Raw genomic sequence first — 26,598 nt, 5'->3', positions numbered from 1 at the left:
CTTATAAAGTGCAATATTAGAATAGAAAAAAGAGTGATTAAAAACGTCCATATAACACATATAGGTGGTCTTTCTATGCTCCCTATTTCATATCTATGGCTGACAGGGATGTTTTTATTCACTTATTTTTCTATTATAATATTGCACCTTATAAGGAATATTAACTCTTTTATCTAGATAAGCATTTATTATATTATTTACAGTATATAGCAGCTTAATTGAAAAAAAAAAAAAAAAGTTTTGGTATTAGGCTCGGTTCACATTTCTGCAATGTGGGGACGCTGCGAATACGCAGCCTGTTCCCGCATCGCATCCGCACATCTGGCAGTTCACACTGCCATATGCGATACACAGGGGGTGTCAATTAAATGTTAACGACACCCCCAGTTTGATTGCATATCGCAGTGCGATCTGCAAGTTCGCACAGAATCGGATCGCACAAGTGTGAACCACTGTGCGATCCGATTCTGAGGCAGCTCAAAAAAAAGCCTCATGTGCGAGTTTGCGGCGGATGCGCTGCGAATTCAGCCATACAAAGTGTATGGCTGAACTCACATCCGTACATGAAATCGCATGTAATTTAGGAGCAGTGCATTCCGAATTACATGCGATCTCGCAAACCGCACAAGTGTGAACCGGCACTAACACTCTGTTTGTTCATTATTATTTTAAATAAATGAAAAAAAAGGCATATTGAGTTTTTTTATGATTTTATCCGATTAATCGAAAAAATAATCGGCAACTAATCGATTATTAAAATAATCATTAGTTGCAGCCCTAAATTCACTTTACTGAATGAAACTGAATCAGTTTGTTTTGTTGCGATTAGCTGTGATTGGTCAAAGCTATTCACATGGTACAGATGGGCTGTGATTGGCCCTGTCTGTATCATATGATTGAATTGACCAATCACAGCTAGCAACACAATTGTACACAATGGATGGCATGAAAGGAAGCCATCCATGGAGTACAACTAATGTGACCTGCTGTGAATGCTCACAGCGGTCACATGGTACAGGCAGCAAGTCGGTACACCGGGGATCTCCAAACTACGGCCCTCCAGCTGTTGCAGGTACTACACGTCCCATGAGGCATTGTAAAACTCTGACATTCACAGACATGACTAGGCATGATGGGAGTTGTAGTTTCTGAACAACTGGAGGGCCATAATTTTGAGACCACTGCAGTACACTGGTCATCGGCTGGGTCCTGTGGACACAGCTGGTGACCGATCGTGCTGCTACGCGGTCCCGCGATCTGCGCTTTCACATGACGTCCAGTCAGGATGGAAAAGGACCTGCCAGGGCAGGCTGACAATTGACAATACGCTGGGCAGGAAGTGGTTAAATTATTGTCAATGGTTTGGTATTTATGACAGTTCTATGAGGGAAATTTCTAAACATGGCCTGTTGGGGATGGGCTTGCTTGGTCATGCTTTTTAGCTTGTTTTCTGCAGTTGTATCAAGCCTCTATAAACAAATTTTATTAGCTCAATGCTGAATGTTTTATATTCCAATAACTGCAAAAAAATAACAGAATAAAATTAATATATTACATCAGAGGGTCATTTTAAACAAATGCCGACATTTAATCTGAAGCTCATCACCACACCTGGTTTTTAAAAAGAATAAGAGGAATATACCTTTACCACCTTCTGCATCACTATCCTCATCAGAATCCGAAGCTATTGCCTTCTTATGTCTATGTCGAACAATCTCCTCTTCACTGTCACTTCCTTTTCCAGACACTGCAAAGGATACCAAGAAATCGAAAACATAGCTGAATGATCTCAAAGAATTTTACAAACACCGGGACATATGTTCCAATTACAATCAACCCCCCCCCCCCCCCCGAACACTTATACATACTAAGCAGTGTAAGAAAGATGTAAATACTCACCTATATTCAACCTGCTCCAGTGCAGTCATGTGATCCGGCTCCCCTGTGTCAGCCAACTGCACAGGAGAGAAGGGCACGCTGACAACGGATGGGCCATAGTAAGCCTATGAGTGATTACACCACTCCCAGGCATTGCCATGTGCTCTTTCCTCTCCCCTGCAGCCACTGTTGGCTGACACAACGGGGGATCATGTGACCTGAATGGCTGGAAAATAGGTAAGTATATACATCTTTCTACACAGGTTAGGAGGGAGGAGACAGGATTTTTAAGAATAATGGGATTTTTGAATTACTGTAAAATCCATTTCTCTGATGTTCATTGACGGACACAGCTCTTTATCTTTTTGACCATTGGGGCGTCCCAATACAGTGTCAAACATGAGGTGTGGGAACAGCAAAAAAAATTCCCAAGGAATCTTCCGGAAAAGGTTCAATTGAAAAGGAATAAATTGCCAGGACCAAAGAAGCCAGCAAGGAATTAGGTCCTTACTCCTGACTAGGCAGAAAAAAAAATTGAGTGCCTATAGCTTAGAGTGGGAGCCCCATAGGCCCTAGTCAAGCTTTTTCCTACCTAGTGTCCTACTTCTGTAGGGGGCAGTATAACCAAATGGTCAAGAAGATAAGGAGCTGTGTCCATCAATGAACAAAACTGAATTTTTGTAAAATCTTACCTGTAAAATTCCTTTCTCTGAGTCCTCCGACAGTCGTCGCCTCCTCTAAGTCCTCACTCTTGGGTATTGTCTTCCTATCCGTAGGAATAGCTAGGCATATAGACTTAGTCCAAAGACAAAAGGCATTAGCATATACACACCCACGGGGGCTGTCCCATCCGGTCAATACCCCCCCTGCATCACCACTCCCAACTCAGTTTGGTAGCATAGCAGTAGGTAATAAGAACCCCAAAAGAGGGGCGGGGGCGGCGACTGTCGGAGGACTCAGAGAAAGGAATTTTACAGGTAAGATTTTACAAAAATTCCGTTTTCTCTTACGTCCTCCGACAGTCGCCGCCTCCTCTAAGTCCTCACTGTTGGGATGTCCCAAAGCAGTATAGACATGAGGGGTGGGAGACGCAACCGTAGAAAAGGCAACGCAGTACCCACATCAGAGAAAGGAATCTTGCATGCACCGTAAGATAACCAAATGGGCAACAGAAAAAAACAATGCTCAACAGGAGCAACAGCCCAGGAAAGCAAATGCCAGAGTCCAGAACCATTCCCAGATAGGGAAGGCGAAGCGACGGAGACAACGCTGATTTTTGAGCGTTGATGGTCCACCCGAACTCCTGGAGCGTCTGTACCGTGATGGACAGATCGCGCACAAGGTCCTGACTGGCACGCGATCTCAGAAGTAGATCGTCCAGGTACCCCAGGACCGCAATGCCCTGGGCCCGCAGCAGGCCCAGAACCGGTGCCAACACCTTGGTAAACACCCTGGGTGCTGAAGCGAGACCGAACGGTAACGCCACAAACTGGTAGTGGTCCTCTGCGATAGCGAACCGAAGGTACTGCTGATGACCCTCGAAAATGGGGATGTGCAGGTACGCATCCTTCAGATCTATCGAAGCTAGGAACTCTCCCAGACTCAAGGAGGCCACTACCGAACGGAGAGACTCCATTCGAAACTTCCGAACACGCACAAAGCGGTTCAGTGCTTTCAGGTCCAGAATAGGACGCACTTTGCCCTCCTTCCTGGGCACAGTGAACAGATTCGAATAAAACCCCCGAAACCTGTCCCAATGAGGCACCGGTACAATCACCCCCTGAGCAAGCAGGTCCTGCACCGCTCGATGCAAGTTCTGCAAACGCCCCGGAAGCAGATGGAGATTGGAGGGAAAGAATCTGTCCGCCGGCCTGGAAAGGAATTCGATCTTGTAACCTGATCGAACGATTTCCTGGACCCACCTGTCCGAGATCCGGAGCAGCCAAGGCTGGAGGAAACCACGCAAACGTCCCCCCACCCCAGAAACGGGTGAGGGCGCCCTTTCAAGCAGAGGCGGAGTGACCCACCGAGCCGGCATTGCCGGTCTTCTGCTTACCCGCCCAGGGTTTCTTCTGGTTGCCCTGGGCCTTGAAGGGCCTGCCCTTGGATTGGTTCCGAAAGGCACGAAAGATTAGATCTAGACGCAGAACCCCGCTTGCCACGGAACGACTTGTTCTTCGGGTTCTGGGGTAGCATAGTGCTCTTGCCCCCCGTGACGCCTTTTACCAAGGTATCCAACGCCTCGCCAAAAAGGCGAGAGCCAGCATAGGGAAAATCAGCAACAGTTTTCCGCGAGGACTGGTTGGCCGACCAGCTCTTCAGCCATATCAGTCGCCGGTTAAGTACCGCGACACTCGAGAGGCGAGCCACCAAGGGGGCCTCATTCAGGGCTGCATCACACAGATACATGACTCCTTGGTGGATCTGGTCCACCATTTCCAGTCGTGCAGGCGGCACGTCATCAGACACTAGGTTGCTTCTAAACATCTTAATCCAATCAGCCACCGCATGAGCCACCATAACGGACGCGAAAACGGGTTTGAGCAACGAACCCGCCACCGTATAGGAATGGCGGGCTAGAGACTCCAACCGCCGGTCCGTGGGATCCCGGAAAACTGGGGTATCCTCAGTAGGAACCAAGGTAGCCTTGTTCAGCATGGCCACAGTGTGATCTACCTGTGGAGGCACACACCATCGCAATTCCATAGCCGGCGCAAAAGGATAATAGCAATTTGAACCGACTAGGTACCAGGAATGGACGTTTTAATGTGCGCCACATTTCATTAACAGTGTAATGAAATTCAGCAGGGCAGGGAAAAACCTGCACAGACTTGCGGGCCCTGTGCGTCCCAAAAGAGGACACAACGCCCGGAGGACTTGGCTTGTCCTCCAAATGTAAGGTATCCTTAACCAAAATAATCAACTCATCCAAGGTCGCCCGTTCTTCAGGTGACCCTGGGGAGGATGTATCAACACCCTCCACCTCAGCCTCCCCCTCAGACCCTGAAAAGGGCACGCTCGCAGCAGCAGCAACAGCAGCCATATCCCCATCTGAATCAGAAGAGAGAGACAGCCTGGGCCGTTTTCTTGCAGCCCGTTCAGACATCAGCATTTCCAGATTTGCCACTAAAGTCGCAATTACAGCAGCCAGATCAGGTCGCAGCGGGGCCACAGGAGAACTGGGGCCCCCCACTAAAGCTGGAGGAAACTTGCTTTCCTGAGAATCCATGGCTCAAGACGAGAAAAAAACCACAGTGCAAAAAAGTAGTGTACTGTCCTCTTAAATAGCGCTGCGGAGTGCGCAGCCCACCGCTACTGTCACAGCTATGAAGACCCCCAAAAGGAGAAAGAAAACTGAGCCAGAAGCAGTATACAGAAGAAGACAGAGAGATAAACTGCAGAGCCTGCAGATCGTTGTTACCTGTGTCCTAGCTGCCTGAGAGGAAAAGGAAATGCTGCTGGAGGGGGCTGGCTTTAAGCCAGGCCCCAGGGAAAATGGCTGCCCCATAGGGATGCATAGGAGGCTACGCCAAGATGGCCGCCGACATGCGGCCGAACCGATCGTTCTACCGCCCACAAAATGGCGGCGGATGGCGCCAAAATTACCTGTATACTCGCCCCAGAGGGGCCATACACGTGTGCATAGTAAAAACATGGCGGACCGCGCAAATTTACCCCCGCAGCGGTCGCCGCACAACACACAAGTCTGTACCCCCAAACATGCACCAAAGGTGACACAGGGACCCCCAGCAAACATACAGATCTGCACAAAGCGAACCCCGCAGGGATCGCACAGGGAGTCACACAGGCACATACATGGGGACACACAGCAACATAGACTGCCACCCCAGGCAGAGGCCCCCACACAGAAAAGTACTTACCTGTACCCAATGGCGTGGGGGAGCCTCCATGCACGGATAAACCTCTGTCCTCATCTGACAGGGAGTGCCGTGAGCCAGGGACATGACACTGCAGCACCGCAGACGAGTCCTGTGAGGTAGCCACCTCACGGCTGCATCCCTGCAGCGAACAGGGAGGTGTCGTTCTTAATGCCAGAGCGAACCATAGCTGAACGCTCGATGGCGGGCTGGGGGTCCATCTGACCCTCTGTGCCCTGGAGAACCAGGGCGGCCAGTCCGAATCCCAGCACCGCATGATCCATCTTCATCCGAAGAATAAACTAACAGTAAAGCTGACAAAATAAACAGCTAGTAAAGTGAGAGAAAAAACTGACATTTAAAAGAAAATCAAATAAAAGATTTAGGAAGGCTGAGACTGAAGCCCCAGCACAAGATAGCCTGACTATTCCTGACGCTAGGCAAATTAAAACTGAGTTGGGAGTGGTGATGCAGGGGGGGTATTGACCGGATGGGACAGCCCCCGTGGGTGTGTATATGCTAATGCCTTTTGTCTTTGGACTAAGTCTATATGCCTAGCTATTCCTACGGATAGGAAGACAATACCCAACAGTGAGGACTTAGAGGAGGCAGCGACTGTCGGAGGACGTAAGAGAAAGAGAAATTTAGGTCTATCCTGGAATATTACTTTAAAAAGGGAGCTCAGTACAACTAACCTGATTTGTGCTCTTGTTCTTCACCATCAGAATGCTGTAGCTCATCGTCTGATCGATGCCGCTCAATTTGTTCATCATCAGAATGTTGAGGACGTTCATCATCAGAATGTTGAGGACGTTCATCATCAGAATGTTGAGGACGTTCATCATCAGAATGTTGAGGACGTTCATCATCAGAATGTTGAGGACGTTCATCATCAGAATGTTGAGGACGTTCATCATCAGAGTGTCTGTGCTCCTGATCTTCATCATCCGAGTGTTGCTGCTCGTCATCTGATCTCCGTCTCTCCAGTTCATCATCTGAATGTTGGATCTTTAGCTCCTCATCGTCTGATCGTGGATGGTCATCTCCATCAGAGTGCTGCCTCTCATAATCAGAATGTCTGTGTTCATTGTCATCATCTGAGTGCTGCCTGTGATCTTCGCCATCAGAGTGGTGGGTTTCACGGTCTTCTCCATCAGACTGCCTGTCCATCTCATCATCTGATCGAAGGTTACCTTCCTCATCGGAATGTTGGACCTCATCATCGGAGTTCTGCATTTTTTCCTCTTCGTCTGATTGATCACTTTTATCATCCCTGGCCCACTTTTCATCCTCAGAATGGGCTTCTTTTTCTGAGCCCTCAGCATCTGAGTGACGGCTACTGTGATCGGATTTGTGCCCCCCATCTTCATCGTGATAATTTTCAGAACCACTATGCTGTTCAGCATCTGACTGATCGTTTTCCTGATCGGAGTGAACATTACCTTCAGACTGATTATCCGATCTCTCTGAACGATTGTAACTACCACTGTGCTGAGAGCCAGCTTCGTCCTCACTGTCATCCCCAAACAATTCTTTATTGCTGGGTTTCACGGCGGAATGTCCATCGTCATCACTGTCACTTCCAGAGGGATTACTAACCGAGCCAACGTTCCTTGGTTCTGAATCAGAGCCGGACCCAGAATCAGAGTCTGGAATAAAAAAAATAAATAAAAAAATTATACATTTAAATTTTCTAATAAAAATAGGTGATCTAAATGTGTAGTAAATGGTGATCTATAATCTCATAGGAACTCTCATTGCAACCGTTCACAGATAAGCCCAGTACAGCAGACATAATATCAACCAAAAATCTAGAAAAACACAGGATAAAAATTATAAATTGAGTTGCAGTTCAGTGATTAAAATAGGTATTTGATCCCCAAGCAAAACACGACTTAGTACTTGGTGGAGAAACCCTTGTTGGCAAGCACAGAGGTAAGATGTTTACCAGGTTTACACACATCTCAGGAGGGATTTTGGTCTACTATTCTTTATAGATCTTCTCTAAATCCTTAAGGTTTCTTGGCTGTCACTTGGCAGCTCAAAGTTTTCAGCTCCCTTCATAAATGTTCTATGGGATTAATGTCTGGAGACTGGCCGGGCCACTCCAAGACCTTAATGTGCTTCTTCTTGAGCCACTCTTTTGTTGCCTTGGCAGTAGGTTTTGGGTCATTGTCATGCTGAAAGACCCCATCCATGACCCATCTTCAATGTTTTGGCTGAGGGAAGAAGGTTCTCACCCAAGATTTTACAATACATGGCCCCATCCATTAGCCCCCTCAATGCGGCAAAGTCGGTCTGTACCTTTAGCAGAGAAACAGTCCCAAAGCATGTTTCTACCTCCGTGCTTGACTGTAGGGATGGTGTTCTTAGAGTCAGTCAGCACTTTTCTTCCTTCAAACGCGGGGGAATCCCCCTCCTCAAGAAGGCACGTGTACTGTTATGCCAATGAACCTCTAAATGATTTAGAGAAGGATTGGGAGAAAGTGCTGTGGTCAGATGAGACCAAAATTTAGCTCTTTGGTGTTCACTCGACTCACTGCGTTTTGAGGAAGAAAAATGCTGACTATGACCCTAAGAACACCATCCCTGCAGTCCAGCCCAGAGGAGGAAACAATCCTATAGAAAATTTATGGAGGGAGCTGAAACTTCGAGTTGCCAAGAGACCCTAAGGATTTAGAGATCTGTAAAGAAGAGTGGCCCAAAAACCCTCCTGAGATGTGTGCAAACCTGGTAACTAACTACAAGAATCATCTTACCTCTGTGCATGCCAACAAGGGGTTTCTCCACCAAGTACTAAGCCACGGTTTGCTTGGTGATCAAATACTTATTTTACTCACTGAAGTGCAACTAAATTTAAAGCATTTGTTTTGTGTGTTTTTCCTGGATTTTTGGTTGATATTCTGTCTCTATCATTTAAAATACACCTATGGTAAAAAATGTAGACCCTTCATTTCTTTGTAAGTGGGCAAACTTACAAAATCTGTAGGGGATCAAAAAATTACTTTCCCCACTGTATATTTCTTTGGATAATTTGAATGATTATCCCTAAGCAGTGATCAAAAAGCTATAAATAATATACATCTCTCTTCTTTGTATTGATCTTTTCCCAAATAAAAGTGCTACGTGCAAAATGTATTTCTAGGGACCCCTAAATTCATACTACTGCAGGAAGAAACAGTGAGGGACCTTCTCTTTCCACACTGTAATGCATCGCAGTGATATAAACAGCCCATGCAGGGGTTGTAAATGTGCTTACAATCCTAAAACTAAGTATCACTTACTGGTAGCTATTCTTCCTTCACCTGTCTCAATGTGTTAGTTTTAAATTTTTAGGAAAAATGAAGAGGCAAATTAACACCTTATACACTCGCTGTACTTACCTCTGTGGGTGATGAGCTGTGTGTGCCCACACAGCTGGTGTAGTAGCTCAGGGATTTAAAACCCTGCTCTTATTCCTCTTATTATTGTAGGGCTTCCAGGGACAGATCCAAATGGATTCCAAATGGTCAAAGTGGACACATGACCATTCTGATCCATCCCAGAAGCCATAAAGAAGAAGGGGAAGAAGAGGGGGACTTCAAAATCCCCGGACTGCATGAGCAGAGCCAAAAAAGCGCCGGCCCCGCTCGTCACTTCCGGTGCGGGCATGTCATCCCTCCACAGCTTATGGGCATGCCCAGAAGCTGTTTAGAAGGGAATGACGCGCCCGCACCGGAACTGACGTCGGGGCCGGTGCAGGCGCATGGATTCCTGGGAGCGATGATGTTCAGCTCGCAGGAATCAATGCAGAGAGGAAGTGACGTCGCGGGCCGCGGCCGCAGAGGGAGGAAGTGGAAGAAAGGTGAGTATATTTTTCTTCAATAACAAGGTAAGTAAACAAAAAAAAAAATTGTAACTATCCATTTATTTTTCAGGTGACAAAAAGCAAGTGGATGGCCCAAAACCGACTATTTTGTGGCCGGAACTTGGCTTTAAGGAGGAACTTCACACCTATGTATTTTTATTCCTTGGCAATTGTTCCTGTGTGCAAATAAAAAAAAATAAAACACAATAATTACTCGTCAATGGAGTCCAGTGTAGAGCTCCTTGCAGCTCAGTGTTCTTTTTTGTCAATGTGCTCTCACCCCACCATCGTGGCCAAAGACCTTGCAGGTCTCTGCCAGGTCTTTAGGCACTCTTCTCTACTGTCCCTTGGCATCCTCCCATTCAATACAGGCTCTGTGCTGTACTTGATGTCAGTGGTCCTCCCACTGACCGAATGCAGGGGAGAAGAGGCTGCAGAGACCGGTTCTAAGATAGCCATAGATGGATCAATATTTGGCAGGTCCAGCAGAGACTAGCCACATTTTGATCCACGTGTGGCCACTGCAGTTGATCGATTGACTTCTGTTCAGCCGCTCTGTTGGATAAAACCTGCTCGATCACTGCTGCAGTGCTGATCTGTGTATTCTGAGAGAAGTCTCCCTATTGTCAGGCTACAATAGCGCAGCAGAGAGGATTCCCCATGCACCTTGACTTTGTGGATGGGGAAATCAGTTCCACTTTTTTTTTTTCATTAAGCCTACGGGTTGAAAAAAAAAAAAAAAAACTAAACCAAGTACAGCAAACAAGCTTTACAGCCTGAAAGGCGCTTGTTGGAGTGATAGATTCGGTGAGTAAAATTGCTTTCTCTTCCCTAGACCTAAACAAGTATTTAGTGATCACATCAGTGACCCCCGCGATCTGCCATACGGGATCGGATCAGTGACCCCCCCCCCGGGATCTGCCGTACGGGGATCAGATCAGTGACCCCCGGGATCTGCCGTACGGGGATCAGGTCAGTGACCCCCCCGGGATCTGCCGTACGGGGATCAGGTCAGTGACCCCCCCGGGATCTGCCGTACGGGGATCAGGTCAGTGACCCCCCCGGGATCTGCCGTACGGGGATCAGGTCAGTGACCCCCCCGGGATCTGCCGTACGGGGATCAGGTCAGTGACCCCCCCCCCCGGGATCTGCCGTACGGGGATCAGGTCAGTGACCCCCCCCCCCGGGATCTGCCGTACGGGGATCAGGTCAGTGACCCCCCCCCGGGATCTGCCGTACGGGGATCAGGTCAGTGACCCCCCCCCCGGGATCTGCCGTACGGGGATCAGGTCAGTGACCCCCCCCCCGGGATCTGCCGTACGGGGATCAGGTCAGTGACCCCCCCCCCGGGATCTGCCGTACGGGGATCAGGTCAGTGACCCCCCCCCCGGGATCTGCCGTACGGGGATCAGGTCAGTGACCCCCCCCGGGATCTGCCATACGGGGATCAGGTCAGTGACCCCCCCCCCCGGGATCTGCCGTACGGGGATCAGGTCAGTGACCCCCCCCCGGGATCTGCCGTACGGGGATCAGGTCAGTGACCCCCCCCGGGATCTGCCGTACGGGGATCAGGTCAGTGACCCCCCCCCCCCCCGGGATCTGCCGTACTGGGATCAGGTCAGTGACCCCCCCGGGATCTGCCGTACGGGGATCAGGTCAGTGACCACCCCGGGATCTGCCGTACGGGGATCAGGTCAGTGACCACCCCGGGATCTGCCGTACGGGGATCAGGTCAGTGACCCCACAAGATCTGCCGTACGGGGATCAGGTCAGTGACCCCACAAGATCTGCCGTACGGGATCGGATCAGTGACCCCACAAGATCTGCCGTACGGGATCGGATCAGTGACCCCACAAGATCTGCCGTACGGGATCGGATCAGTGACCCCACAAGATCTGCCGTACGGGGATCAGATCAGTGACCCCCCGGGATCTGCCGTACGGGGATCAGATCAGTGACCCCCCGGGATCTGCCGTACGGGGATCAGATCAGTGACCCCACAGGATCTGCCGTACGGGATCGGATCAGTGACCCCACAGGATCTGCCGTACGGGGATCAGATCAGTGACCCCACAGGATCTGCCGTACGGGGATCAGATCAGTGACCCCACAGGATCTGCCGTACGGGGATCAGATCAGTGACCCCACAGGATCTGCCGTACGGGGATCAGATCAGTGACCCCACAGGATCTGCCGTACGGGGATCAGATCAGTGACCCCCACAGGATCTGCCGTACGGGGATCAGATCAGTGACCCCCACAGGATCTGCCGTACGGGGATCAGATCAGTGACCCCACAGGATCTGCCGTACGGGATCGGATCAGTGACCCCACAAGATCTGCCGTACGGGATCAGATCAGTGACCCCCCGGGATCTGCCGTACAGGGATTGGATCAGTCATATGTGATCTGATGCCCCGGAACTGTCTATCCAGCTGGATAAGGATAGATACCCTTCTATCATCCTCCTGTAAATACAAATTGAGGGCAGAGCATGCTGAGAGTTGTGGTTCCATGATGGTTACAGAGTCCCTACAGTGTGATCACAGAGGGACCCACTATGTACTCCCCATGGAAGACAAATACCAACCACACCGCCATGGAGATGTATGAGAGTCCATATCACCTCCCAGCACCACTCACCCTCCGCTTTCTGCTCGGGCTCAGACTCGGCATCACTACCGAACAGACCCTCCAACGCGTCCATGGCCGCTGCCGCAAACCAAAGGAAGCGTCGTAAAAGCGGAAGTAGCTACCCGGAAGTTGGTAGAGGCGGAAGTGTGGATGACACTCCAGAGGATGTGTGTGTCTCCACCAATCAGCTCTGGTATGTCTGTCCGGGAACATTTCTAGGGACTGATCATTTCTGCATAAAATGTGTTTACAGACAAATATTTCCCGATCTATAATACAGGACCAGGGTGTGATCGGTGCTGTACCCCAACTCAACACATGGGGCGATATAATGACCGATTCTCTACCATAGCCGTCATCCCTCTGTCCTTCCATCCCTCTGTCCTTCCATCCCAAATCCCTCTGTCCTTCCATCCCACATCCCTCTGTCCTTCCATCCCAAATCCCTCTGTCCTTCCATCCCAAACCCCTCTGTCCTTCCATCCCACATCCCTCTGTCCTTCCATCCCAAATCCCTCTGTCCTTCCATCCCACATCCCTCTGTCCTTCCATCCCAAATCCCTCTGTCCTTCCATCCCAAACCCCTCTGTCCTTCCATCCCAAATCCCTCTGTCCTTCCATCCCACATCCCTCTGTCCTTCCATCCCAAATCCCTCTGTACTTCCATCCATCTGTCCTTCCATCCCTCATCCCTCTGTCCTTCCATCCCAAATCCCTCTGCCCTTCCCTAATCCCATCTCAAATCCCTCATCCCTCTGCCCTTCCCTACTCCCATCCAAATTCCTCATCCCTCAGCTGTTCCCTACTCCCCTCCCTCATCCCTATATCCTTCCCTACTCCCACCCCTCTGTCCTTCCCTACTCCCATCCTTCATCCCTCTGTCCTTCCCTACTCCCATCCTTCATCCCTCTGTCCTTCCATCCCAAATCCCACATACATCTGTTCTTCCATCCGAAATCCCTCATCCCCCTATCCCTCTCCTTTCATACCTAATCCCTCTGTCCTTCCCTACTCCCACCCCAAATCCCTCATCCCTCTGTCTTTCCATCCCAAATCCCACATACCTCTGTTCTTCCATCCCAAATCCCTCATCCCCATACCCCTATGTCCTTCCATCCCAAATACCCCATCCCCCTATCCCTCTATCCTTCCATCCTAATTCCCTCATCCCCCTCTCTCTCTCTGTCCTTTCATCTTAAATCCCTCATCCCTCTGTCTTTCCATCCCAAATCCCTCATCCCTCTGTCTTTCCATCCCAAATCCCTCATCCCTCTGTCTTTCCATCCCAAATCCCTCATCCCCCTATCCCTCTGTCCTTCTATCCCAAATCCCTCACCCCCCCTGTCCCTGTGTCCTTCCATACTCCAATCCTTCATCCCCCTATCCATCTGTCCCTCCACCCCAGATCCTACATCCCCCTATCCCTCTGTCCTTCCATCCTAAATTCCTCATCCCCCTATCGCTCTGTCCTTTCACCCCAAATCCCTCATCCCCCTATCCCTCTGTCCTTCCATCCTAAATTCCTCATCCCCCTATCGCTCTGTCCTTTCACCCCAAATCCCTCATCCCCCTATCCCTATGTCCTTCCATCCCCCTATCCCTCTGTCCTTCCATCCCAATTCCCTCATCCCCCTCTCTCTCTCCGTTCTTCCATACTCCAATCTCTCATCCCCCTATTCCTCTGTCCCTCCATCCCAATCCCTCATCCCCCTACCCTCTGTCCTTCCCTACTCCCATCCCTCCATCCCAAATCCCTCATCCCTCTGTCCTTGCATTCCAAATCCCTCATCCCCCTATCCCTCTGTCCTTCCATCCCAAATCCGTTATCCCCCTATCCCTCCATCCTTACATCCCAAATCCATCATCCCCTATCTCTCCGTCCTTCCATACTCCAATGCCTCATCCCCCTATCCCTAAGTCCTTCTGTACTCCAATCCCTCATCCCCCTATCCCTCCATCCTTCCATACTCCAATCCCTCATCCCCCTATCCCTCCATACTCCAATCCCTCATCCCCCTATCCCTCCATCCTTCCATACTCCAATCCCTCATCCCACTATCCCTTCGTCCTTCCATACTCCCATCCCAAATCACTCATCCCCCTATCCTTCCATCCTAAATCCCTCATCCTCCCTATCCTTTCATCCCAAATCCCTCACCCTCCTATCCCCCTTTTCCTTCCATCCTAAATCCCTCACCCCCCTATCCCTCTGTCCTTCCATCCCAAATCCCTCACCCCCCTATCCCTCTGTCCTTCCATCCCAAATCCCTCATCCCGCTATCCCTCTGTCCTTCCATCCCAAATCCCTCATCCCCCTATCCCTCTGTCCTTTCATACATCAATGCCTCATCCCCCTATCTCTCTGTCCTTCCATCCCATTTCCCTCATCCTCCTATCCCTCTGTCCTTTCATTCCAAATCCCTCATCCCCCTATCCCTCTGTCCTCCCATCCCAAATCTATCCCTCAATTTCTCATCCATATGTCTCTCTATCATTTATCTCTTTGTCCTTTCATCCCTCAGTCTCTACCTCCCAAAACCCTCCTTTTCCCACCTGTCCTTTATCTCTCTATTCCTCATCCCTCCATCCCAGATCCCTTGTCTCTTATCCCCCCCCCCTCCCTTTGTCCTTCACCTCTTCACCCCCTATCCCTCATTCCTCCTTCTCTCTATCCTTTCATCTTTTTGTCCCTCCGCAACCCCCACGTTTCTCTGTCGTCCTATCCCTTTGTCTCTCCATCCTTTATCTCCTGTTTATCATCCCTCTTTCCCCCAACCCACATTCCTCTGTCCCTCATATCCCCCAATCCCTCATCCCTATGTCTCTCCATTTCTATCCACAAACAAACATAACTAGCTGCAAGAAACATTTGAGGAGGAGTGGTAGAAAAACATCTAAGCACTTCTGCCATTTCTAAGATGTACAGTGTAGTTTCTGGCTGCTGGGACAGGGCCTGGTGTTGATTGCCTTTTGTTTCCTTCAGTTGGGTTTTGCATTCCTATACAAGTTTACACAAATGGAAAAGACACTTAAAACAGGTTGCATACGGGTCAGAAAAAGGTCAGCTGCAGGTCAAATGCACATTTTAAATCTGAATGATTTCAGAAGTATCTAGAATGGATGCCAAACTCATGCCATTGGTACAAGCCCACAATGTAGTGGGTGGCAGAAAACCTCCTGCACATAGTCACATCATCAGTGGCTACCCCTGGGCTAAAGGAGAACTTTGGTTGCAGAAGAGACAGAGAAGATAGGAGCTTTGTGAATAGTATATACAGCTGAAAGAAAAAGTATGTGAACCCTTTGGAATGATATGGATTTCTGCACAAATTGGTCATAAAATGTGATCTGATCATCATCTAAGTCACAACAATAGACAATCACAGTCTGCCTAAACTAATAACACACAAAGAATGAAATGTTTCCATGTTTTTATTGAACACACCATGTAAACATTCACAGTGCAGGTGGAAAAAGTATGTGAACCCCTAGACTAATGACATCTCCAAGAGCTAATTGGAGTGAGATGTCAGCCAACTGGAGTCCAATCAATGAGATGAGATTGGAGGTGTTGGTTACAGCTGCCCTGCCCTATAAAAAACACACACCAGTTCTGGGTTTGCTTTTCACAAGAAGCATTGCCTGATGTGAATGATGCCTCGCACAAAACAGCTCTCAGAAGACCTACGATTAAGAATTGTTGACTTGCATAAAGCTGGAAAGGGTTATAAAAGTATCTCCAAAAGCCTTGCTGTTCATCAGTCCACAGTAAGACAAATTGTCTATAAATGGAGAAAGTTCAGCACTGCTGCTACTCTCCCTAGGAGTGGCCGTCCTGTAAAGATGACTGCAAGAGCACAGAGCAGACTGCTCAATCAGGTGAAGAAGAATCCTAGAGTGTCAGCTAAAGACTTACAAAAGTCACTGGCAAATGCTAACATCCCTGTTAGCAAATCTACAATACGTAAAACACTGAGCAAGAATGGATTTCATGGGAGGATACCACAGAGGAAGCCACTGCTGTCCAAACAAAACATTGCTGCACGTTTACAGTTTGCACAAGAGCACCTGGATGTTCCACAGCAGTACTGGCAAAATATTCTGTGGACAGATGAAACCAAAGTTGAGTTGTTTGGAAGAAACACACAACACTATGTGTGGCAAAAAAGAGGCACAGCACACCAACATCAAAACCTAATCCCAACTGTGAAGTATGGTGGTGGGTGCATCATGGTTTGGGACTGCTTTTCTGCGTCAGGGCCTGGACGGATTGCTATCATCGAAGGAAAAATGAATTCCCAAGTTTATCAAGACATTTTGCAGGAGAACTTAAGGCCATCTGTCTACCAGCTGAAGCTCAACAGAAGATGGGTGTTGCAACAGGACAATGACCCAAAGCATAGAAGTAAATCAACAACAGAATGGCTTAAACAGAAGAAAATACGCCTTCTGAAGTGACCCAGTCAGAGTCCTGACCTCAACCCGATTGAGATGCTGTGGCATGACCTCAAGAAAGCAATTCACACCAGATAGCCCAAAAATATTGCTCGACTGAAACAGTTCTGTAAAGAGGAATGGTCAAGAATTACTCCTGACTGTTGTGCACGTCTGATCTGCAACTACAGGAAACGTTTGGTTGAAGTTATTGCTGCCAAAGGAGGTTTAACCAGTTATTAAATCCAAGGGTTCACATACTTTTTCCACCTGCACTGTGAATGTTTACATGGTGTGTTCAATAAAAACACAGCAACATTTCATTCTTTGTGTGTTATTAGTTTAAGCAGACTGTGATTGTCTATTGTTGTGACTTAGATGATGATCAGATCACATTTTATGACCAATTTGTGCAGAAATCCATATCATTCCAAAGGGTTCACATACTTTTTCTTGCAGCTGTATATATATATATATATATATATATATATATATATATATATATATATACATACATTTTTTTTTTTTGGTGGCACTCACTCCTATTTCCTCATTCCTAACTAGGAGATAATGAAGTACCCTTGGCCATCCGCAGGTCTCTTGCATGCAACATTGCGCACATCCAAAGAGGGTACGGGACCAGTCTCTGTGTTTGGAGAATACCTCAGTGCACATGCAGATGCTTTTTACAACTCTTGGTGCACCATCCTGTACAGCTGCCTCTTCTAATGCATCTCAATGGACAGCTGTGGGTCCCTGGAATGTCATTGTGCAGGCACTTCACACTGTACAGCCAAGTGCATGAGTCCTAAGAGTAGCACTGTGCCAGTGGAAAACAAGCATTGTATCCCTACTAAGGTGTTTTATATTCAATGGTAACTTGCGTTTGCTTTTTTATGTTCTTTCTATAAAACTGTATAGATTTTTCACTAGAAATATACAGGGGGAATTCAATAAGGATTCTGCACCACTTTTCCGGTGTTCATTTTCCTTGTTAATGTCCTACACCTAATTCAAGAAACATCTGCAATGGTTTTTGTTCTGTTTGCAACTCATGCACCAAATTCAGGTAGTTCTGATTTGCTCGACTTCTACATTGTGTCACAACACCTTTACCAATAGTGGGCAAAATAATTATTCAATCCCCTGCAGATTTTGTACGTTTGCCCACTTACAAAGAAATGAAGGGTCTATAATTGTTATCATAGGTGTATTTAAACTAAAGAGAATATCAACCCAAAATCCAGAAAAAATCACGATACAAATGTTATAAATTGAGTTGCAGTTTAGTGAGTAACATAAGTATTTGAACCCCTACCAACCAACAATAATTCTGGCTCCCACAGACTGGCTACAGTATGTGCTACACAGATTATTCCAGACAATTTAAGAAGGTGCTCCGAACGGCAACTAGTTATGTGTATAAAAAACACCTGTCCACAGAATCTCTTCCATTCAAACCTCACCATCATGGGCAAGACCAAAGAGCTGTCAATGGACGTCAGGGACACGATTGTAGACCTGCAAAAGGCTGGAATGGTCTACAAGACCATCAGCAAAAAGCTTGGTGAGAAGAAGACAACTGTTAAAGCGTTTTTTTGCAAATGGAAGAAATCCAAAATAACCATCAATCTCTCTCAGTCGAGCTCCATGCAAGATTTCGCCTCATGGGGTAAGGATGATCCTGAGAAAAGCGAAGGATCAGCCCAGAACTACAAGAAAGGAGCTTATGAATGATCTCAAGGCAGTTGGGACCACAGTCCCCAACAAACCATTGGTAACATAACACGCCACAATGAATTAAATTCTTGACGCAACCGCAAGGTCCCCCTCCTAAAGAAGGCACATGTACAGACTTGTCTGAGGTTTGGCAGTGAACATCTAAATGATTGGGAGGAAGTGCTGTGGTCAGATGAGGGCTAAAATTAGGCTATTTGGCATCGTCCCGACTTGCTGTGTTTGGAGGAAGAAAAATGCTAACTATGACCCTAAGAACACCATCCCTACAGTCAAGCTTGGAGATGGAAACATTATGCTTTGGGGCTGTTTTTCTGCTAAATGTACAGACTGACTTTGACGCATTTAGGGGCAAATGAACGGGGCAATGTATTGTAAAATCTTGGATGAGAACCTTCTTTCCTAAGCCAGAACACTGAAGATGGGTTTTGGATGGGTCTTCCAGCATGACAATGACCCAAAGTATACAGCCAAGGCAACAAAGGAGTAACTCAAGAAGAAGCACATTAAGGTATTGGAGTGGCCTAGTCAGTCTCCAGACCTTAATCCTACAAGAAATGTATGGAGGGAGCTGAAACTTCGAATTGCCAAGCGACAGCTAAGAAACCCTAGGGATTTAGAGAAGATCTGTAAAGAAAATACATACATAGTAGTTGAGGTTGAATAAAGACAAAAGTCCATGTGTAGGCACGCGTGGCTGTAATAATCTCTCATTGTAATGTTCCGGTACCTCTGGTCCATATTTCTCCTCTCTTAATTGCGTCCCATCTTGTATAACAAAGGACGCATATACCTTTAAGACCGGATGACATCACTGCCGAGCGCCGCTATGAGCGGCTATTTCAATCGCCGGTTTGCTCTCACTCATCGCTCGTTCAAACCCACATGTTCATCGCACCTACGCCTGAGAAGTCGGAGCTGCTGACATACCTTCCTTGCTGAACTGAAGCCGGAAACCTCGCTGGTGATCCGTATCTCGCTACGGGATCACCCCTCTCCAATGGACACTGTTATTCCTAAACCTATCTAAGTGATAAGTACCCCGCAGGGGATTCTTGCTAACCAATCTCCTACTGTCATCTACTGCAATTACCAAGACTATCTGTACCTATCTATTCACTATCATCTGCATAAGACTGTTAGCTCTTGGGACTACCTTGAACTATCCTTGCACTAGGTTACTCTGTCTAAGTATACTCCATCTGTGTCCTCTTACCATCTGCACTATACTTGACATCAGAACCTATCTGCTTTACCATCACCTGCAACTCTCCTAATACTACTTCTAGTGCTCACCATACAATAGCCCGTCTCTCATCTATATATCCTCATATACTCTATCCCTCCATTAAACATCTATTAATACATATATAGTATATAACAGGCTGTACACGGTGATGAAGTCCTGAGAGTTGGATATGCTGTTCAACAGATTCTCTACAAGGATACTGAGTGTAATAATTCTGCAGCTGTAAATCCATCCACAACCAAAAACGCATGAACGTTACAGATTGAATGAGCCTTTAAAAAAAATATGGATTCAGCAGAATTATCCACTCATGTACTACAATTAAAACAGCAAGTAGATGCATTGATCCATGCGCTTACAGAGGTAAAAAATGACAATCAAACCTTGAGACAGCAGCTTGGCCGTCTCACACAGCCTCCTGCTGCTCAGCCCCGTGAGCCTAAGATAAACCCTCCTATAGTGTTTTCTGGTAATCGGAGCAAATTCCGTGAATTTAAAAACGCATGTCAATTGTTTTTTTTGTTAAAACCTCTAACCTACACCACTGACCAAATTAAGGTTTGTACCATCATCTCCTATTTAACGGGTGAACCCCGGGCCTGGGCAGATGCTCTCTTTGAAAAGGATGATCCACTCCTTAATTCTTATCCCTTATTTCTAGCACAACTTGCTACTTTATATGAAGACCCCAACAAGCAGAGTACCGCTGACACCCAATTACGGGCCTTAAAACAAGGAAGGAGACCTGTTGAAGATTTCGTGGCGAATTTTAAAAGATGGTGCCCTGATTCAGGGTGGAACGACACATCTTTGCGAACGCAGTTTAGACTCGGCCTATCTGAGGCCGTTAAAGACGAGCTCGCCCGAGTTGATTTACCTGGCACTCTAGAGGGACTGATCCAGACCAGTATCAATATTGACAGACGACTACGAGAAAGAAAGGCTGAGAAGATGGGCTCACCATTTTCCAGTCCTTCTCGGATGTTGCCTGCTGACCCTACTCCTATGGAAGTAGGAATGATACGTCCACCTCTGACCCTTTCTGAACGTGCCAGGAGGAAAACCGAAGATCTTTGCATGTACTGCGCATCCCCGAATCATTTGGTAAACGACTGTCCTCTTGTCCGCAGAAAAGAGGGTGAGTGTTCAAATATCTTGCTAGGGGGACTCACAACTTCCTTTTCTAATCCTTATCTTTTTGTTCAATTAACATTGCAGTGGGACCAAACTAGGATCACCACCAAGGCTATGATTGACACAGGATCTTGTGGAAACTACATTGACATTTGTTTTGTCTCCCTTAATAATATACCTATTGTTTCAAAACCCAAACCTGTCTCTGTTAGTTTTATTAACGGTACCTCTTTATCCTCTGGTCCTATCACCAGTCAGACCCAGGCACTTCTTGTAACTGCTGACGAGTCTCATGTGGAGACCACCACCTTTGATGTATTAACTTCACCACATTTTCCAATCATTTTGGGACTTCCCTGGTTACACATACATCAACCAATCATCGATTGGAAAACAAAAACGTTAGCCTTCTCTTCTCACTATTGTGAGACGACATGTAACCTCCCCACACATGATAGGATCCTGTCTGTACTGCCGGATGACATTATTCCCAAGTGTTATCAAGATTTATCGGAGGTTTTCCTTGAGAAAAACGCTCAAATGCTACCTCCTCATAGGGACTATGATTGTTGTATCGATCTGCTCCCTAATAGCAAGTTGCCTTACGGACATGTATATCCTCTCTCACAGGATGAACTCTCTCACCTTAAGGAGTATCTGGATGAAAACTTGGCAAAAGCAGACATCTCAAGTCTCCCGCAAGTCGCGGGAGACTCCCGCTTTCCGCCCTGAGCTCACGGACACCCGCGAGCTCAGGGCAATATCCCGGCTGTGTGTGTGAGTCAAGTGAGTCAGGTGACTCATCGATGCAGGCAGAAGAGTCAGTGTGTCAGCTGTCAGCAAGCTGAGCCTGCACAGAGAAATCACGTCGGAGAAATAGATCCGGCTCACAGGCGGAGTGATATGAGTCATGCACTCCGCCTGTGGGAGGAGCTGCAGAGAGCAAGCTGCGGCTTTGCTCTCTACTACAGCCACATCTTCTACTCCAGGAGGCATTTTGGCACCAGTGACCAGGCCAGTACCAGCACCAGTGACCAGTACCAGCACCAGTACCAGTGACCAGGCCAGTACCAGCACCAGTGACCAGCACCAGTGACCAGTACCAGTGACCAGCACCAGTGACCAGTACCAGTGACCAGCACCAGTGACCAGTACCAGCACCAGTAAACAGTACCAGCACCAGTGATCAGGCCAGTACCAGCACCAGTGACCAGTACCAGCACCAGTGACCAGGCCAGTACCAGCACCAGTGACCAGCACCAGTGACCAGCACCAGTACCAGTGACCAGGCCAGTACCAGCACCAGTGACCAGCACCAGTGACCAGGCCAGTACCAGTGACCAGTACCAGCACCAGTGACCAGCACCAGTGACCAGGCCAGTACCAGCACCAGTGACCAGTACCAGTGACCAGCACCAGTGACCAGTACCAGCACCAGTAAACAGTACCAGCACCAGTGATCAGGCCAGTACCAGCACCAGTGACCAGTACCAGCACCAGTGACCAGCGACCAGCACCAGTGACCAGCACCAGTACCAGCACCAGTACCAGCATCAGTGACCAGTACCAGCACCAGTGACCAGGCCAGCACCAGTGACCAGGCCAGCACCAGTGACCAGTACCAGCACCAGTGACCAGCACCAGTGACCAGGCCAGTGGCCAGCACCAGTATCAGCACCAGTGACCAGGCCAGTACCAGCACCAATGGCCAGCACCAGTGACCAGGCCAGTACCAGGCCAGTACCAGCACCAGTGATTAGTACCAGCACCAGTGACCAGGCCAGTACCAGCACCAGTAACCAGCACCAGTGACCAGCACCAGCACCAGTGACCAGCACCAGTACCAGAACCAGTGACCAGTACCAGTGACCAGGCCAGTACCAGTGACCAGCACCAGTGACCAGGCCAGTACCAGCACCAGTGACCAGTACCAGCACCAGTGACCAGGCCAGCACCAGTGACCAGTACCAGCGCCAGTGACCAGTACCAGCGCCAGTGACCAGTACCAGCACCAGTGACCAGCACCAGTACCAGTGACCAGTACCAGCACCAGTGACCAGTACCAGCACCAGTGTCCAGGCCAGTACCAGTACGAGCACCAGTGACCAGTACGAGCACCAGTGACCAGGCCAGTACCAGCACCAGTGACCAGGCCAGTACAAGCACCAGTGACCAGTACCAGTGACCGGTACCAGCACCAGTGACCAGTGCCAGCATCAGTGTCCAGCACCAGGTATACTGATTACATTTCATTTTATTATTCTCTGGTAGTGTTAAATTGGAAAGGGGGGGGGTGCGGCGCAGGCGTGCGTGGGGGGGGGGGGGGGCTCACCTCCCTGAAATGACTTTGCCACCTCCCTGAAATGAGTTTTTGCAGGTTGGGATGTCTGCAAAAGGATTCATCCGACCTTCTACTTCCTCCACTGCTGCTGGTCTCTTCTTCGTCTGCAATAAGGACTCTAGCCTTAGGCCTATCATTGATTTCAGACAATTAAATGCCATCACAATAAAGGATCGTTATCCTTTACCTCTTATTCCTGAACTTATCGAACAGGTGCGTGGGGCTTCTTTCTTTTCAAAATTGGACCTAAAAGGGGCATACAATTTAATTCGAATCCGTAAAGGGGATGAATGGAAGACGGCATTCAGAACCAGATACGGACTGTTTGAGTACCTTGTAATGCCATTTGGGCTATGTAATGCCCCCGCAGCCTTCCAACGGTTTATAAACGAGATATTCCGAGACTTGCTTGATGTTTGTGTGGTAGTTTATTTGGACGATATACTTATCTATTCTCATTCCTTACCTGAGCACATAAAACATGTGAGACTTGTGTTGTCAAGACTACTTGCACATAACTTATATGTTAAATCGAAGAAATGTTTGTTTCATAAAGAGGAGGTACTATTCCTGAGATATATTATATCTAAAAGTGGAATCAAAATGGACATGAGCAAAATATCCTGCATTCTGGATTGGCCTGTGCCAACCACTCGCAAAGCATTACAAAGGTTCCTAGGATTCTCTAATTACTATAGGAAATTCATTAAAAACTTCTCTGCGATTGTGAAACCTCTCACACAACTTACAAGCACGAAGAGACCATTTAATTCGACAAAAGAAGCAAATGGAGCATTCTCTCTGCTGAAATCAAGCTTTACTACTGCCCCCATACTATGCCATCCAGACCCATCCCTTCAATACATCTTGGAGGTAGATGCGTCTAATATGGCAGTAGGAGCAGTTCTCTCACAACGACCAACAAACACCTCACCTCTTCACCCAGTTGCTTTCTTTTCAAAGTCATTAAGTAGCCCCGAGGTGAACTACCCAGTAGGTGAGAAGGAGTTATTAGCCATAAAACTGGCATTAGAGAATTGGAGACATTTACTCGAGGGCACTCAATTGCCAATTCTGATATATACTGATCACAAAAACCTCCAATACCTTCAGACTAATAGAACTCTTTCCCACCGGCAGGTACGGTGGTCGTTATTCTTTCTGAGATTTAATTTTTTAGTAACTTACACGCCCGCAGACAAAAATAAAAAAGCGGATGCACTCTCACGACTAGCCGAGAAAAATTGCACTGAGGTTCCCTCAGTTCCTATAATACCACTTGAACGCATTATCGGAGTCGTTCGCTCACTGAAGGAGGAGATTTTGCACAGCATAGGGTTGGCTTCACCTCCACCACAACTAACTACTGACGCAGAAGGCTTCCTCTACTACAACGATAAATTATACATACCCCCTACTATGCGAACCAAGATCTTAGAATTGTCGCATGATGTACCTATGGCAGGACATATGGGTATGACTAAAACTCTCAATCTACTCACTAGGCAATTTTGGTGGCCAGACATGAAGACAACAGTAAAAAAGTTTGTTTCATCTTGTGATATCTGTGCAAGGTCAAAAATTGACAACACGAAACCATCAGGATTACTTTGTAGTTTACCGATACCCCAGGTTCCGTGGGAAGTGGTATCCTTAGACTTCATAGTGGAATTACCACCTTCTAAAGGATTCAACACCATCTTGGTATCAGTGGACCATCTGACCAAGATGGCACATTTCACCCCTATCCGAAAACTACCTTCATCCAAACAAACAGCGGAATTACTTGTGAAACATGTCTTTAAGTTACATGGTATTCCAAAAACACTGCTGTCTGACCGTGGTTCACAATTCATCTCGAAGTTTTGGCTAGCTCTATGTCAGATACTACGAATAGAGCGTAAACTTACTTCTCCCTACCACCCTCAGACCAACGGACAGACAGAGAGAGTTAACCAGTGCATTGAACAGTACCTGCGTTGCTATACTTCGTATCTACAGGACGATTGGGCAGATCTCCTCCCACTGGCGGAATTCGCCTATAACAACGCTACTCATAGCACTACTAAGCAAAGTCCGTTTTACCTGAATTATGGGTTTCATCCCACACTCCTTCCTCCACGTATCTTGCCATCAAGTAATCCAGTAGCATCTGATTATCTTGCCCAGATAAAGGATTCTCTGGGATTACTCAACAATACCATATCTCATGCTCATAGCCAACAAAAAAAATACTACGTCCTCCGTAGGAAACCCTCTCCCCAATATGCCATTGGGGATCTTGTTTGGCTTTCTACAAAAAATCTGAGACTAAAGATCCCTAGTAAAAAACTTGGACCTCTATTTCTGGGACCTTTTCCAATAGAGAAGCTTATTGGAAAAGCTGCAGTACAACTCACATTGCCAGTAGACCTCAAGATACATCCTGTCTTCCATGTGTCTCTACTGAAGCCCCATGTTCCTAACCAAGAAATAAGGCCTACTATCTCACCTCCACCTCCTGTACAAGTGGAAGGTGGAGAAGAATTTGAGATAAAAGAAATTTTGGATTCCCGTTTCAATAGAAGAAGACTTCAGTATCTTGTACGATGGAAGAATTATGGGCCCCAAGATGACACCTGGCTGGATACCTCCGATATACATGCCCCTAGACTGATTCGCAATTTCCACTCGAAATATCCGGAAAAACCAGTTCTAGAGGCCTTCCGGAGCCGGCCTTAAGGGGGGGTACTGTAATGTTCTGGTACCTCTGGTACCCTTGTTTCCATATTTCTCCTCTCTTAATTGCGTCCCATCTTGTATAACAAAGGACGCATATACCTTTAAGACCGGATGACATCACTGCCGAGCGCCGCTATGAGCGGCTATTTCAATCGCCGGTTTGCTCTCACTCATCGTTTGTTCAAACCCACATGTTCATCGCACCTACGCCTGAGAAGTCGGAGCTGCTGACATACCTTCCTTGCTGAACTGAAGCCGGAAACCTCGCTGGTGATCCGTATCTCGCTACGGGATCACCCCTCTCCAATGGACACTGTTATTCCTAAACCTATCTAAGTGATAAGTACCCCGCAGGGGATTCTTGCTAACCAATCTCCTACTGTCATCTACTGCAATTACCAAGACTATCTGTACCTATCTATTCACTATCATCTGCATAAGACTGTTAGCTCTTGGGACTACCTTGAACTATCCTTGCACTAGGTTACTCTGTCTAAGTATACTCCATCTGTGTCCTCTTACCATCTGCACTATACTTGACATCAGAACCTATCTGCTTATCCTCATATACTCTATCCCTCCATTAAACATCTATTAATACATATATAGTATATAACAGGCTGTACACGGTGATGAAGTCCTGAGAGTTGAATATGCTGTTCAACAGATTCTCTACAAGGATACTGAGTGTAATAATTCTGCAGCTGTAAATCCATCCACAACCAAAAACGCATGAACGTTACAC

General features: G+C 47.5%; 1 protein-coding gene across 1 annotated transcript in view; it reads right to left on the bottom strand.

Moving 5' to 3' along the window:
- The window catches only part of LEO1 (LEO1 homolog, Paf1/RNA polymerase II complex component), a 42,108-nt gene extending 29,759 nt beyond the window's left edge, over positions 1 to 12,349 (bottom strand). Inside the window, exons 1-3 of the mRNA XM_082255971.1 lie at positions 12,247 to 12,349; positions 6,452 to 7,405; positions 1,643 to 1,747 (exon numbers count right to left, since the gene is read on the bottom strand). Of these exons, the coding sequence (XP_082112097.1) occupies positions 1,643 to 1,747; positions 6,452 to 7,405; positions 12,247 to 12,310 (1,123 nt within the window). The 5' untranslated portion in view covers positions 12,311 to 12,349. The remainder of the gene's footprint in view (positions 1 to 1,642; positions 1,748 to 6,451; positions 7,406 to 12,246) is intronic.
- Positions 12,350 to 26,598: the final 14,249 nt, after the last annotated feature.

The sequence above is a fragment of the Pelophylax lessonae genome (genome assembly GCF_965119305.1).
Source record: "Pelophylax lessonae genome assembly, chromosome: 4".
Classification (NCBI taxonomy): Eukaryota; Metazoa; Chordata; class Amphibia; order Anura; family Ranidae; genus Pelophylax; species Pelophylax lessonae.
This window is presented reverse-complemented; position numbering and strand designations above follow the sequence as displayed.